Here is a 17903-nt window from a genome sequence, read left to right on the forward strand (position 1 = left end):
GCATGCCACTGTGACATGAAAAGTGTTGAAGATGTCTATATCCTGCTGTATCCAGTATTCAGCCAAGATTTAATTTTTATCTAAAAATAAACAAGCGCATCCATCTTGTTAGCATGCGTCTTTAATAAATGCTAAAATGATATGTATACTAAAGAATTGTTTTAAAATAAAATTCTTTGTGATTACACTATGTAACAACATTTGACAAATTTTCTGTTCCTAGTTTGAAAGTGTTATTACTGTCTAATTGTGCAGTACTTACTTTGAACACAATTAAACAGGAGTAACACTTTCAAACTTTAATTGTGTGGTACTTAGTTTGAATGGGAGCCCCTGGTGGCACAGTAGGTTGAGCTGCTGAACTAACTAATCGAAAGATCGCCAGTTTGAATCTGGGGAGCGGGGTGAGCTCCCCTCGTTAGGCCCAGCTTCTGCCAACCTAACAGTTTGAAAACATATAAATGTGAGTAGATCAATAGGTATTGCTTCTGCGGGAAGGTAACAGAGCTCCATGCAGTCAAGCCGACCACATGACCTTGGAGGCATCTACAGAGAACGCCGGTTCTTTGGCTTAGAAATTGAGATGAGCACCACCACCCAGAGTCGGACACGACTAGACTTAGTGTCAAAGGGAAAACCTTTACCTTTACCTACTTACTTTGAAAGTAGTTAAACTTCTTTTTTGTAGCTGCCACAAACAATGTTGAATTGGTTGAGACTCAATGAGATATTAATTGAAAAATAATAGCAAAACGTTCTGAAGGATGTCCTGCCAAGCAAAGTTTTTGCAGTTTAATAAACTTTTTCCATGTTTTTATGATAGATCCAATTAGAAAATGGCATTTATAACCCAGAAACAAGATCATGTCACATAGTGTTATCAATAAATGCTGGATTCCTATACCTATTTTATATACCTATATACCTGGGATCATGCAAAAATTTCTCAAGCAAAAATGGGTCATGAGTGGGAAAAGGTTAAAAATCCCTACTCCATACCATAGTTTGCCAACACATTTTGGCAGGAACTTACTAAGAACTAGCTGTCCCCTGCCATGCATTGCTGTGGCCCACTCTGGTGGTCATGGGGGTTCTGTGTGGGAGGTTTGGCCCAATTCTACCGTTGGTGGGGTTCAGAATGCTCTGTGATTCTAGGTGAACTATAAATCCCAGCAACTACTACTCCCAAATGTCAAGATTCTATTTTCCCCAAACTCCACCACTGGTCACATTTGGGCATATTGAGTATTCGTGTAGAGTTTGGTCCAGATTCATCATTGTGTCCACAGTCTTCTCTGGATGTAGGTGAACTACAACTTCCAAACTTAACATCAATGCCCACTAAACCCTTCTAGTGTTTTCTGTTGGTCATGGGAGTCCTGTGTGCCAAGTTTGATTCAATTCCATCATTGGTTGAGTTCAGAATGCTCTTTAACTGTAGGTGAACTATAAATCCCAGCAACTACAACCCTCAAATGACAAAATCAATTTTTGAGTGAATAACATAGATTGGATTGTTAGGTGTCTTGTGCACAAATTTGGTGTCAATTCGTCCAGTGGTTTTTGAGTTCTGTTAATCCCACAAACAAACATTACATTTTTTATTTATATAGAAGACTGGTGGATTCTCTTCTTCCATGAAGAAGAGAAGCATGTAGTAATTGGGCCCACAGAGACAAACTTTGATACCCAGTTATGATTTGCAGGGGATGTGAATGTAAAACTGGTATAGAGCTTATGCACCAGTCATAGAAGAATCCTGTTTTTCTTTTTGTGCTATGTTCAACTAAAGCAGTGCTTCTCAACCTGGGGTCCCCAGATGTTTTTGGCCTTCAACTCCCAGAAATCCTAACAGCTGGTAAACTGGCTGGGATTTCTGGGAGTTGTAGGCCAAAAACATCTGGGGACCCCAGGTTGAGAACCACTGAACTAAAGAAAGTGTTACTAGTGTACAATCTTAGTTGCTGTGAAAGTATCGCCTATAAACTGTATGTTGTTTTGTACACACCTGATTCTTCTCTTGCTGCTTTTTTGTTTCTTTTTTGCATCTTTCTGTTTTCTTTATACATATTTACCCAATGTTTTCCTTCAAAGATGCTGTTGTCTTTGCCCTGCTCGACCCCGGTATGCCCCTGGTGTCACTATTGAGGAAGATAACTGCTGTGGCTGCAATGCTATTGCCATCCGTCGCCACTTTCTGGATGAAAATATGGCCTCTGTGGACATTGTATATACTTCATGTCACGATGCGGTAAGGACTGTGAACAATTTCTTGGGTTCAACAACATGTTTGGGCAATTTAGAGCCACATACTAGAGTGAAACTGTGGTAGAACATTTTAGAAGCTGTTCAACCAATTAAAATTTACTATTGGGTGCATACGGATGGGTGGATGGATTACATCTTTGTTCAAAGAAAAGTCTTTGTGCAAAGAAAAGTGGCAACCTGTCTTACAGGACAAACCTCTTAAATTTGACTTGTAACTGAATTCTTAGATATAGTTCTAATCAGACCGAGATTTCGGAGTGTGGCATTTGGTCATGGGAAAGAAAGAAAGAAAGAAAGAAAGAAAGAAAGAAAGAAAGAAAGAAAGAAAGATGTCCAGTAGAGAAAGCATGAACTTTTGGGATCCCTTCCAAGTTTAAGTATTTGGTGATTCTATCTTTCTGTGTACGTGGAAGTGGAATTAAGCTCAGGTTTTGCTTTTCTAATAACCTTCATCCATCGTATGGCTCTTTTATTCTCATAATTTGAGATAGGGCAGTCCATTACAGTAAGATTGTATATTTTAACATGGCACTGCATTTTCTTCAGGTCTACGAAACTCCCTTCTATGTGGCTGTAGATCATGAGAAAAAAAAAGTGGTTATCAGTATCCGAGGAACTTTGTCTCCAAAGGTAAAAGTGTGTTTGTTCATAGTGTGTGCCATGTTATGCTCTATTTCTAAGATTCTGCAAATTACGTGGGTGGGTCAAAAAGTTTTGTCTCCTGTATCATAAAAATGTTATAAATGAACATATAACAGCAGCAGTTACAACAGATCATAGCCTGAACTGTCCTCTATACAAAACTTCCATTCGATATAGTCACCATCAATTTGTACACATTTGCACTATCAGGGTTTTGCTTCATGAACCATGATTTTAAAGTTGTTTTAACATCATTCAGTGTCAGACTACACAGAGAAGCCAGAGGCCCTCTGGAAGACAATGTACGTGGTTTCAGATTCAATGATTTGAATGACGTTGAGACAGCTTTAAAATATGAATCACGAAGCAAAACCCTGAATTTTTCCGAAATGGGTTTAATGCCTGGATTAAACAGTGGCGCAAATGTGTACAAATTGATGGTGACTATATTAAATAGTAATTTTGCATAGAGGACAGTTCAGGCTATGATCTGTAGCAACTTCTGTTATTATATGTTCATTTATAACATTTTTTATGACACAGGAAACAAAACTTTATGACCCACCCTCATATTAACAAGTATCTTGTTAAGATTCATAATAGCGACTCAGACTTCCATCTGATTAGACGTCCCTGTCCTTCCTTAGGATGCACTGACTGATCTGACTGGAGATGCCGAGCGCCTCCCAGTGGAAGGGCATCATGGAACCTGGCTTGGGCACAAGGTAGTTACAAGATCAGCTGGGTCTTCCTTGGCTAATATGTCATTTCATTTCTCTCTCTTTCTTATAAAACGTATATTTATTTTAAAAGGTTTGTGAACCTGCTATTGAATTTCTTAGCAAAAAGTCTTGAATTTATTATACCAGTTGCAAAAGATTCTTGTAGGAACCTTGAGAGTAACTATGAGAAAGAAGCTAGAGGCATAAGCTTCTTGCTTTAGCAGGTGAATGGAGTAAAGTGGCTATAATTCTAGTTGTTAGTGAAACCAAAGAATGAACATATAAAAAGTAGCACCTACTACTAACCTTACACAGTTCCTCTCGCTGTCTAATGCAGAACTAATCTCAAACACAAGTTTTTTTAAAAACAGTATTCCTGCAATATTTTGGTGTTGTCATGGGGCACAAAATATCCGCCAGTGTTGTAGCCATTTTCCACCCAAGACATTGTATTTGTACAGCAATTTGAAATGGCTTCAAATAAAATTAGCAGTATTGATCTGACCATAAGGAAGACCACCACAAACTTGTTTGTAGATGATAAATGGTGCTAGTTAAATCATCTATAATGCTAAGTAGAGACATGAGAGAGAAGAGGCGGACTTTTGGGTAAAGTAGACATGGTAAAATTAGGAGTTATGGAAGAATGAAAGTGATAAACATTCTAGGATGTGTAGTTTTCATAAAATTATACAAATAGAAGGACTTTCAGAAAGTCCTTATATAAGGAATTTCTGAATGTAAGGGACAGGAAATGAGTGATAACTCTTCTGCTAATGGCTAAAATTAAATATACAATAGGTTGAAGATAGTAGAGGTATTAAATAATACATTCATGGTTTTGGAATAAGAGTAGGGAAAGAATTAGCATTCCTCCATCATCACACCTGGAAAAAAGCAATTATTATGCAAGAGATCACTCTAGCATAACAAGATGGTGGCCCCAACTCTGGTTTGTATGAGCAACACAATTACATGTGCCAGCAGATGTTATCATGGAATGCAGTGGAGTGAATGACAAGGGGGAAGAAGTTGATTCTGGACATCTGAACGACTTGCAGAGCGGCAAAGGGGGGAAGTGAAGAAGGATGGAAGGGAGAAGAGGAGGAGGAGAAGGAGAATAGGGCATGGTATGGAGGAAAGTGAGAGTAAGTGATATGGTAGTCTCTGACAAAAAGGCTGGCATTCTGAAATAGAAAGGGGCTGCATCAACATAAATTTCTGGGCAAAAAGTTCTTTATGTCTGAGAGAGACTTTTGCATCAGGCTGGGATTGGTAGAAGACAAAGTACAACCAGCAAATCTGAAGTCTGCCTTTTGTAAGGATTATGCACAAACAATTTCAAACTACCAGTACCATTTAAAATGCCATCTCATGCAGGCATTCCTACAATTCTCATCTAAGTATTTTCCCCTCCCTTTGGAATTTGGCATTAGTATTTGCCTTAATAATTACTTCCATCTGGTAACTATTTCAGTATCAGGTTATACTCATCACCAATCTTTCTCTTTCATCTGTAGAAAGCCCTTCTGTCACCACATAATTGCTTTAGGAGATATGGAAGAGACCAACATTTTTTCAAGCTTTATTTTTAGCTTGTGAAATTTAAGATTTTTTTTTTACTGTCAGAATTGTAAGCTTATAGTTCAGTAAGTAAATTCATAATTCAGCTGTTTTTCTAATTCCTGCTGCTATTAGTGTAGAGGTGCTGCAGTAATGGTTCTTTCTCCTGACCTCTGAATGAAGTAAATTAAAAACTTCAGTAAAAATCAGGTGCTTTGCCTTTTGCAGAGTAACTTTTGTAGCACTGGCATGTTACAGTGCAATTGCAGTTCTTTGGGTGGTCATTAAAGGGGTTTAGGACAGGGTTGAGCTACATCTGCAGAGGGAAAGAGGAGCTGTTTTGGTGATAGTGAGCAGATAGGTGCTGGTATTTCCACAAAATGATCTATGCCATTGTAGGGTGGCTTTGATCTGTTTGGTCCCTTGATTCCCCAAAGGTCTTCTGCATGAAACTGTCACAGTTTGCTCTTACCCACTAGCTTTTAGGGAAATTTAAAAATAAATAAATATCCACTGTTTTTTCAAGCTTGCCAGGGGTAGTTCCACCTCTCTTCCACTCCCAGTACTTCGAAATGTTGTGGTTACTTGTAATGTTGGATGTTATTCAGGGTCCTGATACAGATAGCTCAGTTCTGATAAAGATCTTGTTTTCCCTGCTCCTTTCTGTCTCCTTCCAGGGAATGGTGCTGTCTGCTGAGTATATAAAAAAGAAATTAGAGCAGGAAATGGTGCTTTCCCAGGCCTTTGGTCGTGATTTGGTGAGTTTCAGTTTTTCTGCATTGTGGTAAAGAGAAAAGTTTGTGCTTTCATCCATGCTTTCCTCTTACAGCCTGTTCCATGATATATCATAATTACTGGAAACACTGTCAGCTTCCCATAGCTTCTACCAATTATAGCTGCTCTTGGCCACTAGATGAGTAATCCGTTGTTCTGAAAAATAGTTGCTGGAAGCAGTACTTGGAAAAATTAGGTCACAGAATTTGGGAAATGAAAAGGATGGTGAAATCCCAGGATGCTAAAAATAGAGCCAAAATTCAGGTGAAAACCATATTCACATTGATGGCTCACGGGCTTTGTTACAAAGTGGTGTCACATATTTGCCTCACCTAAGGAATGTATTTTCTCTTTTCCTTCAGTAGTACTGCAGTTTATGCTATCATTATATATGTAATTCTTTGTTAATCTGTGTGTTGCCTATTCAGGACAATTCTGAAAGGAAAAAAAGAATCTAATGTAGATATACTTGCAGAATTTGCTTTTTTTTCAAATTCTAATACGAATTAATATTGGAATTTGAAAAAACAAATTCCTCAAGCATATCTACATTTGATTTTTTTTCTTTCTTTCAGAAGACTCTAATTTATAGTAGAAGGGAGGCCAGTTAAAATGCTTTCTTCTTCTTATGCTTCCAGGATCTCTTGTCTACAAAAGTTGTCTTAGGATCCATGCTCTTGTCTCTACAAAGTGATCCAGTCATTAGAGGAGGATCTTAGGAATGGCAGTTTTGTGTAGTAGATGTTGATGTATATGTGTTGATGGACTATGTGTATGAGTAGGTTGGGTGAAGGAGATATTTTTTACCTAAGTCAGCAATGAAGGTATTGAAGAACAATTACTACAATCTGTAAGTATCTAATTGACTTTTGTTTTGCAGGGCAGAGGAACAAAGCATTATGGCCTCATTGTGGTTGGGCATTCCTTAGGAGCAGGCACAGCTGCCATTCTGTCTTTTTTGCTCCGTCCACAATACCCAACTCTAAAGTGCTATGCTTACTCTCCCCCAGGTGGACTTTTGAGGTAAGTGTTTGTTTTTATTAAACAAAGGAAATATGGCAATGTACCTTCTGAGACTGTACCATTTCTATTTTTAAGTATGTTGAATTTATTAAGCCATTGAAGGCTCAGTATAATCTTACCAACATGAAAGTAAAACTACTACATACACAAGCTCTTTTAGCATCTCTTTGAAAAAGTGGGTACAAAATAGCATTTTGTCTGTGTCCTAAATTATATACACACACACACACATATATATATAGAGAGAGAGAGAGAGAGCGCTACTGTACGTGGTGAGTAGGCTAAAAGCAAACAAAATAAGAGGCCAAATATCACCACATTTGGCCTCCAGATGCCTCAAGCCCCAAGGTATGACCATCAATTTTAAAAAAAAAACCAAAACAGTGAAAATAGCTTTAAAATCCTAAAAAAAATTACATATACATTACAATGCATGCGCAAAACCCCGCCTCCTCCTGTGTGAGAGGGGAAACAAACAGCCATTCGGGAGCCAAGCCAGCAGCCCTGCAAACAGCCAGCTGATAAGCCAGCCAAGGAGAGGAGGAGAAAGCCCCCCCCCCCCAGGAAACAAACCGCCCAGCAAAGCCGCTCTGAAAAGCAGCCCTTAAATAAAAGCCTCCACACCAAATCAGAGAGAGAGAAGGAGGAGAAGGGGTTATCCGTGGCTCCTTCCACCGCCACTCACTTCACTTGGGACTACTTCAAGAAAAAGAAAGGAATAAACCTTGAGGGAGACAAGAGAGAGACCGAGAGAGGGAAGGACGGAGGGACAGAACAAGCAAAGAAGCAAGCAAGCAAGGAAGGAAGGAGAGGCGTTCTGCAGCCATCATGCAAGGAAGGCGAGAGGGAAAGGAAAGGGAAGGAGGGAGGAGCAACACCAGGAGGAGGCTGCACAAGCCTCAAAAGAGACACAGGGTTCAGTAACAAATCTCATACTGTATGTATGTATGTGTGCATGTGTATATGTATATGTATGTGAGTGTATATGTGTGTGTGTGTGCATATGTGCATGTGTATGTTATTTGTATATGTGTGCAGGCCTGGGCCTACTTGGGCTCTCCAGGCATTTTGGACTTCAGTTCCCACCATTCCTAACAGCCACGCTGATCTGACTATTAAGTATTGTGGGAATTGAAGTCCAAACTGTCTGGAGGGCCCTAGTAACACACATGCACATATGCACACACACACATATACACTCATATACATACACATATATAAACACATAAATACATATATATACACATACACATACATAACACATGTGTACACACATATACACATGCACACATATATACATATACACATATATGCACACATATATACACATGCACACACATATACACACATATACAGATACATTGCCCACCTTGATAACTTTTGAAAAGCCTTGAAGCCTAAAAGCCTGGCTTCGTCCTCCCTACAAGAAACCTTTGCGAGGAGGTGTTCCCTAACCCACATTGTTTCATGTCTGGAATTCCTGTTTTCTGGGGGCCATAGCAACGCGTGGCCAGGGCACAGCTAGTACATATATATATATTCCTTCAGGGGTGTAGCAAACATTTTCCCTATTTCTGTACATTATTGGTTTTGTACATACAAAAATCAATTTAAAAGCATTGCAGGATTTGGAAGCCAATAGTAAATTTTAGCTTAGATTATTCACTGTGTCTCATGATGGTCACAAATGATCAGCCACTGCCAGAACGGACAGAGAGTTTCCTCTATGCTAGCAATCGTGTCATCGCCGCTCCAGCAGGGAGCTTTGAAATTGTTGAACAGAAGCTCTCTGAAGCTTTAGGTGCTCTTACTGCCTATTACAGGGAAAACCAGCTGATTCCTAATCTATCTAAAATGGAGACATGTGCTTTTCATCTTAAGAACAGACAAGCATCTTGAGCTCTGAGGATTGTCTGGGAAGGAGTCCCACCGGAGCATTGCAGTACACCAAAATACCTGGGAGTTACTCTGGGCTGTACTCTGACTTACAAGAAGCACTGGTTGATTATCAAGCAAAAAGTGGGTGCTAGAAATAATATTATATGAAAGCTGACTGGCACAACCTGGGGATCACAACCAGATACAGTGAACACATCTGCCCTTATGCTTACTCTGCTGCTGAATATGCGTGCCCAGTATGGAATACATATCACCATGTTAAAAGAATAGATGTGGCTCTTAATGAGACAAATGCTGCATTATCACAGGATGTCTACGACCCAGACCACTGGAGAAATTATACTGTTTAGCCGGTATTGCACTACCTGATATCAGTCGGGAAGTTGCAGCCAGTAATAAAAGGACCAGACTGTGCTCTGGTACTGTGAGATGAAGAGTTAATCTTAAGAAATGAGGTTACAACGTGGAGTCCACAACATGCCAGTGTGGAGAAGGGCAAATCACAGACCACTTACTACAATGCAGTCTGTGCTCTGCCATATGCACAATGGAGGACTTTTTTGCAGTGACACCAGAGGCACTCGAAGTGATCAGCTTCTGGTTAAAGGAAATTTAGTATAATACCAATACATTATAACTCTATTCTCAATTCACTTCTGACACGATAAATAAATAATATATTGGTCTTATCTTAACAGAAGAGTAAATAATCTCCAAAGCAAATTTGCAGTACTGACTTTTTATTTGTTAAAAAAGCCAATTAGTCTGTTAGTTTATTAGATCACCTCCATTTTTATGAGCCTCATATTTCACCCAACCTTTTTATATTTTTGTTTCTCATGAGGATTGTTGAATAGCTAGTAGTTTGTATCTTTTCCTCATTCAATATTTGGTTAGAGGTTTGGTTGTTCTCTTATATACAGTGCTAGAGAGTTGCTCAGCATATGGAGCTTCCTTGATGTACTTTTTCAGAGAATTGATATATGACAATAAATTAGATTTCTTTAAAGAAATCTGTAGGAAGAGATCTCTGGAACTGGATTCTTAGGATTCAGTATTGTCAGTAGTCCCTAAAAGTTTTTGTGTTACACTGTATTTCTAGAATATGTTACCAATGAAATACCTTTTTATGTTAATCTATAGACATTTTGAAACCAGACACATTTTTTTTTCTTAATGTATGGTTCTGTAAGATTGCAATAGCAGTTGAATACTGTCAGGTAGACCAATAAAAAATAAATGCTCAGGATCTTTTTCTGCTGTGGATGTTAGGTTTGTCAGTTATGCAATTAGGATGGAGAGTAGCTCTCTCTTGCTGTGGCATCATAGAATTGGGAGAGACCACATCGATCAAGGACAGTATTGCCCACTTTTTACCATGGAAACTTACATATAAATGAAGGGAATCGTGTTGGCATATCTTGACTGAGAATCACATGCAAATTATTCACTAAAACCAATCCTGAAAATACTTGACTTTTTGATATTTTCTTTTTCATTATTCTTCTTATGGATAAGGGCCATTTTTAGAATTATGATCACATTTTACACTTAGAGGCTTCAGATCAGAGGATTTGCTTACTGATCCCTAGGTTAAACATTATGTTTTTAGTGGTTTTTGGCATTCTAATCATCAGATGTTTCAATCTCAGTAATGAAGTTTATTTTATACTTCAGTTTATACTGTTCTTCTATGGTTTTCACTGAATAAAATATACAAATAATATACTGATGATTCAGTACATGTTTTTAGCTTTACATATCTGGAGTAGTTTATAAAGTTTTGAGTCTGGCATAGTAATGAGCAAGCACAGTCCTAGCTGTAAGTATCTGTAGATAGGGTGGGTATTTTTTGATTCAGATAATTTGTTGGGTGTCAGTGGAATCACACCAACTTCTTCTTGCTTCCTGTTTCTGTTCCAGTGAGGATGCCATGGAGTATTCCAAAGAGTTTGTGACTGCAGTTGTTCTGGGTAAAGACCTAGTCCCCAGGTAAGTCAAAAAGTCTAGTATTCTGTTTCTCATTGTAGATTTGTTCAATCTCTAAGCTCTGGGTTTCTCATGTTAAAGGTCTCAGTACATTAGTCTTGCTTCCCATTTATCTGTCCTCATGTGCTTCTTGCTCACAATTTCTTTCCTAGCTGCCTATATACTTAAATTTGTGTATTTTTAACCTGGACATATGCACTGATGTGTCACATCCCTCCCCTATCATTCAACTTCCTGTATTACTGAAAAAGGTGGATATGTTGGTTCCACAGTTGTGTTCCTTGTGGCATCTAATATATATTTTCCATCTCCTAAGTTATCTGCATTGTCATTTACACATTTGTACTCTCTCCCAGGTCACCTCTTCTGAGCCATCTTACACGTGTGAATTGTCTCCTGGCTATGTCTTCCGTGTCATCTTCAATCTATCTTGTATCTTGACCTATGAGTGTTGTCACCTCATTCCTGTCTAACATCCTTGTATTATGTGAGCCCTGTTGTCTTACAGTCATGTTTTGTGTACTATGGTTTTCATATCCTTCGCTTACTTGTGCCTTTTCATCTCATATTGCTACCTATGATTTTCTGAGTTATTTGTTATTTTATCATCTCACATCTTTTTACAATCTCCTTGTCATGGCAAATAGATTGCAGGTATGAATTATTTTGTAGTATTTAAAATTTGTAGAAGCATAAGCACTTCCCAAATCATTGTCCAGTAATTTGGGGATTTAATGTACGGTTATATTACCTTGTTTAAAAAAAAGAATAATAAAGCAGTAAAGGGACAACTGTTGTAGTTTGTAATTGCAAAGAGAACATTCTTCTTGGCCAGACTTTTATGAGCTTCTGGGGATTTTATGAGCTAAATCTGTACTATCTCGGTGCTTGTGAAAACAGGCTAGTGAGCAGAAGTCAGTTTGCCCAAGTCTACAGAGCAGCAGGTTTCACTGAGTTTCTGTAACATCTACATTTCCACTTTCTCTGTTGAAGTGGAGATACCAACACCTTTCATTTATGTATCTAGTTCATTTTAAACTCTGTGGAAGAAAATACTGTGAGCTAATTTTTGTTGCCTTATATAGAAACATCCTTTGCTTCTGTATGTCTTGTGATCTGAGTCATAATTCTTTTTACCTATATACAGTCTTCTCAATTTGACTGTTTCATCTGTGATGTGGGACCTAAATTTTTCAGTAATTATTTTTGGTTTGTGAATTATGCTACCTTGTGTCCTGTTAGATATTGATCTTTCACATCTCTACAGACAATTTAACTTGTCTGCATTTTTAATTCAATACCATATATATGGTGTTATGCTCTTATTGGTGGGGTTCTATTTGATTATCTTCATTATGTCTCATATTTCTCTAGCGGGTTAATGGCTATCCTGAGTATATATACATACATTTCCCTAGTAATCTTATGGATTAGTCTTCTCTCATTCTATCACTTTGGTTGTTGTAATAGTTATATTTGCATCACTGTATCTGATTCTTTTTATCATTCAGGATTGGCCTTTCACAGCTGGAGGGATTTCGCCGACAGCTACTTGATGTTTTGCAGAGAAGCACCAAACCAAAGGTAAATTACAAGTGTAACAGAAAATAAATGGTTTGTCATTTTACATCCCAAGTGGTTCCCGTTCCTCCCCCCCCCCCCCACACACACACATGTTCACAGTTTTAATACCCATATTTTTTATTATTCATGTGTTTGCCACTGCTCCTCCAAGCCTCTGTCCCATTCTTCCAAAACACAAAGTCAGTTATAACGAGGAGAAGTCTGGAAGGACAACTGGTGTAACAGGTGGAGAACCGAGCCTCTGCTGCCCTCCTTTTCTGCCTGTCTCTCCACCTCTCCCCTACATCTGGAGCTCAAGAGGGAAAATCAGAGCAGGGCCTCTTTCTGCCTTCCTCCTTCCCTGTTGCACCCTTGCTCTCTCTCCTGCAGCCAGAGCTCACATGGGACTCCAGTCACATCAAGGAGAAGGAATCGGGAGACAGTTGGGGAAACATGAGGAGGAGGAAGGTGACAGTCTTCCTTACCTTATTTGCTAGACACCATCTTCCCTACTTCATTTCTAGGCACACACCTACCCATATTGCTCCTCCCTAATAGGCCTGGTGCCTCCTTGCACACCCAGGTTGCGTGAGAGAAAGACCCGGGGGGGAGGGGGCAAGCAGAGAGAGTGGTAAGAGGAGGCAGTGACTAACAGAGGAGGGGAGAATAGATGTGGCGTCTTCCTCAACACATGCAGATATTTTCTCAGCTGCTCCCCCAAATGTCTTCTCCTTGCTGTGACCAGAGCTGCCTCATGAGGGGAGAGAGGGGAGTGGGAGGGAAGATGCTCACTTCCCAACTCCATTCCCCCAACACCTATCCCTCACAGACTCTTCTCCACTGCTTGCAGAGCCTCCACAAGCACCCCACCTGTGGAGAAAAATGGGCAGGGAGGGAAGGCAGATAAGCCCGGGACTGTGATAGTAGTGATGGTAGTGTCCCATTTCCTCTCCCTGGCCCCACGCTACCTCTAAGAGATACTTAAGTTCTTTCCACCTTCATGTGAGTTCTCCATCCCTAACCTCAGAAATGTGGAGAATCAACTGTACTTTTTATGATGCATCTTCTTTATGCCATTTGGATTAGTAGGCTTCTGACATTGTTAGAAAAATATTACCTCAGAATAAGGAAGTCCTTATTATACTGCTTGAATTTATATTGTAGAAAAACATCTCATGCTAACATTAGCATAGCATGTGATGTCTCTCTGCCCCTAGCTTTTCCTTCCTGTGTTATGATTGTTACATACTCTGCCTTTGAAGGTGATGACATTTTCAGCTGACCTTGTTTCCAATATCATTGTCCCCCCCCCCCCCTATGTCGTTTTCATAGTAATTCATTTCTATTAATATTCTATTACAGCCACCAGCCATCATGATATATTTTTAAAAAAAATATATTGGAAAAGGATAAACCAATAATTAGGTTTTCAGCCTGTCAGCGTAATTACTATGTGTTCCCTTTCTTCCTCCCTCCCTCCCTCCCTTCCTTCCCCCCTCCCCCCCTCCCCCCCTCCCCCCCAATATATAAACATACTTACATACATACATACATACATACATACATAGCAGATGCCACATCTTCAGCTTTACTCTTAGACAAATGTCTTCTCTTAAATATTAGGCTTTCTCTACTAGATATTTTCTCTCTCCTTCCTTCCCATGACCATAATGGCACACTCCTAAACCTTTGTCTGATTGAAACTAGATCTGAGATTCAGTTGCAATCCGAACTTAAGGGGTTTTATCCTATAAGATACGTTGCCACTTTCCTTTGCACGAAGTAAGACACTGAGTGATATTTTTACTGAGTCTAGCATTTTTTTAATGTCACAGACTTAGAATCAAGTTAATTCATAGTGTTGAGAATAGCTATAGATCGCCTTGCTATTTAAAAAAAATGAAAACCAAGGGGAAATGAGTGGTTGTTTTATTTTCTACATCATCAAAACCTATCTGAAGCTCATCTTTTAAGATTTATCTTTAAGATTCAATTTAATCAGTCATCAAAACATACTGATATGAATTTTCCTAATCTCTTCCTTTTATACCATGATGTTATTTCTGTCTTGCACTTAATGACATTATCTCAGAGTCCTTCCTTGCTTTTTCTTCCCTTCAACAGTGGAGAATCATTGTGGGTGCAACAAAATGCATACCCAAGTCTGAGCTTCCTGAAGAACCCGAAGCAAATTCTGTGACCAGTAACCGCCTCTGGACTCATCCCAGTGACCTGACTATTGCCCTGTCTGCTAGCACACCACTCTACCCTCCTGGTCGCATCATCCACGTGGTACACAATCACCCAGCTGAGCAGTGCTGGTAAGTGAAACTGAGAGAAAGATGAATAAAGTCCGCTCTGGGATTTTCAGCTTTCCTGGATAAAATTGCATTCTTTTATAACTTGTAAAGCTGTGCATATGTGCATATTCCTCCCCTTTGATCCTTGAAGTTTGATGTTACCTATTTTTTGATGTTACCTACGCTCCATGGAAGAAAGTACCTGGAAATTTTAGTTAAGTACCTTCCCACACTAAAAAAAAACAAACAAAAATAAAAATAAAAAAACTTTTTGGAAAAAACAAACTATGGTTTTAAATCTTCACGAGATATATACATTTGTTTACGGTCAATGACCAGCACCAAAAAATGTACAAACATCAAAATAAGAACATATACATTTAAGCATTAAGAAACAATGTCAAAAGCAAAGTAAAGCAAAGTTCACGAGACATAACAAACCCAAAAAATGTTTGTAATACGTTTAATTGCCCAAATATCTCAACTATGCAAAGGTTGTTTCATCAGAAAGGTTGGCCAAGTAATTCACAGCAGTCAGTGACTTTTATCAGATATAAGTCCTTAATCTAAACAGTTTCTCTTCATCCACATGCTTGTTTTGCCTGGTTTACTGAATATCTACAAGCAGGATCTCATCCAGTATTCCAAACATGGATAGAACATCTGAGGGATTTCTTCCTCGGTTTGTTGTTGTTGTTGTTGTATCTTCGCCACCTCTCCTCATAGCTTGAGGCCGGTTACAACATAACTAAAAACACATAGTCATAACCACTATATAAAATACACATATTAAAACACATATGTGACGATGTGTATTTTTATGCCTATAGTTGTGTGTTGTTAATAATGGTAAGTATGTAGAATTATATTTTGTTAGAGATGGTGGCTGGCTTGGCTTGCCTTTAGCTGAGTTGCCATAGCAACAGGGGCAGTTGTCAAGTGTCAACTGTCACTTGACAGTGCAGCTCTTTGAAAGTGGGCAGTCTGTGACCAAAGAGTTACAGGAGAGGATCCTGCAGTGAGAGGATCCAGGAACTGATCTGTAATTAGTGTAATTACAGAGGTAGTCAATCCTGTGTGGAAGTGGAAATCCAACAAGAATCCTGTAGTGATAGATCTACAGGGGGTGACTGATTCTTGGTTAAGAATCAAGGTTTGGCTTGGAGCCAATACAGCTAAATAAGTCAAGTGGCTTATTTGTTTTACTAGAACAGTTGTCAAAGAAGGAGATATCTACTTAAAGAAACCTTTTGAAGTCTGTTTAGTACTTAAAGTTATTCAAGAAACCTTATCAATGTAACCAACTAAGTTTGTGCCTCTAGAGAAGTAACATTGAATCTATTCTACTCCTGTTATATTCCAATAAATTTGTTACTGATTTTTCACAAGCCCTGCCTCTGATACAGTTTCTTCTAAGTCAAACAGCCCTGCATAAGAAGTAAGACCAAATCAGGGACATTAGATGCTACACTATCAAATAAGTAAATCCTTCTTTAATTAGTAGTCCCTTTATAAAACAGCTCCTAAGTTGATATTGATAATTACACGGCTTCCTCACAACATATTTCAATAAAATACATATATTAAAATACACAGATTAAAATATAGTGAACACAAAAAGTGAGTTTAAAATTCGTGATTAAACCTGATTGAATAGGTCTGCCAGAAGAGATATAGCTGTGGGATCTCTTCCAGCAGGTCATTCCACAGTCTTGGGGCAGCCAATGAAAAGGTCCTCTGTTGAGTTCTGACTGGTTGGAGTAGCAGGCCTCCAAAGGACCAAAGTGTTTGGGGCAGATTGTATGGGAAAAAGACATCCTGTAGATAACCCAAACCATGTAGAGTCAAAACCAACACTTTATACCTTGCCCGGAAACTTATTGGCAGCCAGTGACTTTAGTATGAGTATAATATGTTCACTCTTGGATGTTCCTCTAACCAATCTGGCTGCTGTATTTTGAACCAACTAGAGTTTCCAGACTTGGTACAAAGGTAGCCCAATGTAAAGGACATTGCAGAAGTCCAACCTTGAGTTTACCAGTGTGTGCGCTACCATCTTTTGGAAGGTAATACAGTTGAAGTTTCCAGTCTGAACAAATTCAAGATCTTTTTAATAGTTAATGACTGAATAGCACCTGAAGAAAAACTGATTTGTTATTGTTGGCATCTTCTTTCTCCATAAAATGTTATTTAATAGGGGAGCTTGAATCTTTATGCTTCTGCCTTTACAATAGTATCAGTTAAGTAAATTTTATAGTTTGTGCTGTGACTACAGAATAGCACTTGAATGATTCTGCAACTTTGAACTGAAGGGTGATTTGTTCAAAACCACTTATGACATCATTAATTGCAGTGTTAGGTCTTTGGAATGACAGTATCTTCTTGTATGTGGCAGTGCATCTGCCCTGAAGTTGTATCTTCTTGTATATGGCAGTGCATCGGCCCTGAAGTTGTTATTCTCCTCTCTAGCATTCTTTCTTTCCTATGGCTATACTTCCCCTGACATCTTTTTCAGCTGCTGTGATCAGGAAGACCCAACATATTTTGCCATTTGGGGAGACAACAAAGCATTTAATGAAGTGATAATTTCCCCAGCGATGCTTCATGAACATTTGCCATATGTAGTAATGGAGGGTCTTAACAAGGTAATAATGTACTTTTGACTTCGGAATAAATGGGAAGGGTAAAAGGAGAATCTGAAATACCATGCTTATTATCTTATTGTAAATCATTGAGTTTCAATGATTTACAATGATTCAGTCTCAAACATTTGTACCAGAGTTTGAGACTAGAGGAAGGGATGGTGCTGAATTTGTGATTTACAGATGTAAAGGGGCGCAGACATAGTATAGGAGATGTTATGGTACAGACTGTGATTGTTTCATTGTCTGGAATTTGAGAGAACAGTGAACAAGCTCCTGCAGACCCACAGTAGTCTGAAAATGGGGATTCTGGGCAAAAGCAATATATGTATAGAAATCCTCTCCTGTCACAAACCAGGACTGGGAAGGCACCTTTGAATGAATCTCACATTCCAGAGTCCAGTGAATAAGCAAAGCAGTTTATAGAAGATTAAATGTAGTTTCAGCAAAAGAATAAAAGCAATAAAAAGTAATATGTTTTGATGCAGAGTATATTTAGGAGTGGTGTGGCCTTTCAT

General features: G+C 38.8%; 1 protein-coding gene across 5 annotated transcripts in view; it reads left to right on the forward strand.

Moving 5' to 3' along the window:
• DAGLA (diacylglycerol lipase alpha) overlaps window positions 1-17903 on the forward strand; it is a 135696-nt gene that overhangs the window by 104472 nt on the left and 13321 nt on the right. For all 5 annotated transcript variants that reach the window (XM_067462536.1, XM_060770747.2, XM_067462537.1 and 2 more), the window contains 9 exons: window positions 2095-2251; window positions 2815-2898; window positions 3558-3635; window positions 5873-5953; window positions 6850-6992; window positions 10815-10883; window positions 12392-12464; window positions 14568-14764; window positions 17259-17388. In XM_067462536.1, coding sequence (XP_067318637.1) covers window positions 2095-2251; window positions 2815-2898; window positions 3558-3635; window positions 5873-5953; window positions 6850-6992; window positions 10815-10883; window positions 12392-12464; window positions 14568-14764; window positions 17259-17388 — 1012 coding nt within the window. The remainder of the gene's footprint in view (window positions 1-2094; window positions 2252-2814; window positions 2899-3557; window positions 3636-5872; window positions 5954-6849; window positions 6993-10814; window positions 10884-12391; window positions 12465-14567; window positions 14765-17258; window positions 17389-17903) is intronic.

This window comes from Anolis sagrei, chromosome 1 (assembly GCF_037176765.1).
Source record: "Anolis sagrei isolate rAnoSag1 chromosome 1, rAnoSag1.mat, whole genome shotgun sequence".
Taxonomy (NCBI): Eukaryota; Metazoa; Chordata; class Lepidosauria; order Squamata; family Dactyloidae; genus Anolis; species Anolis sagrei.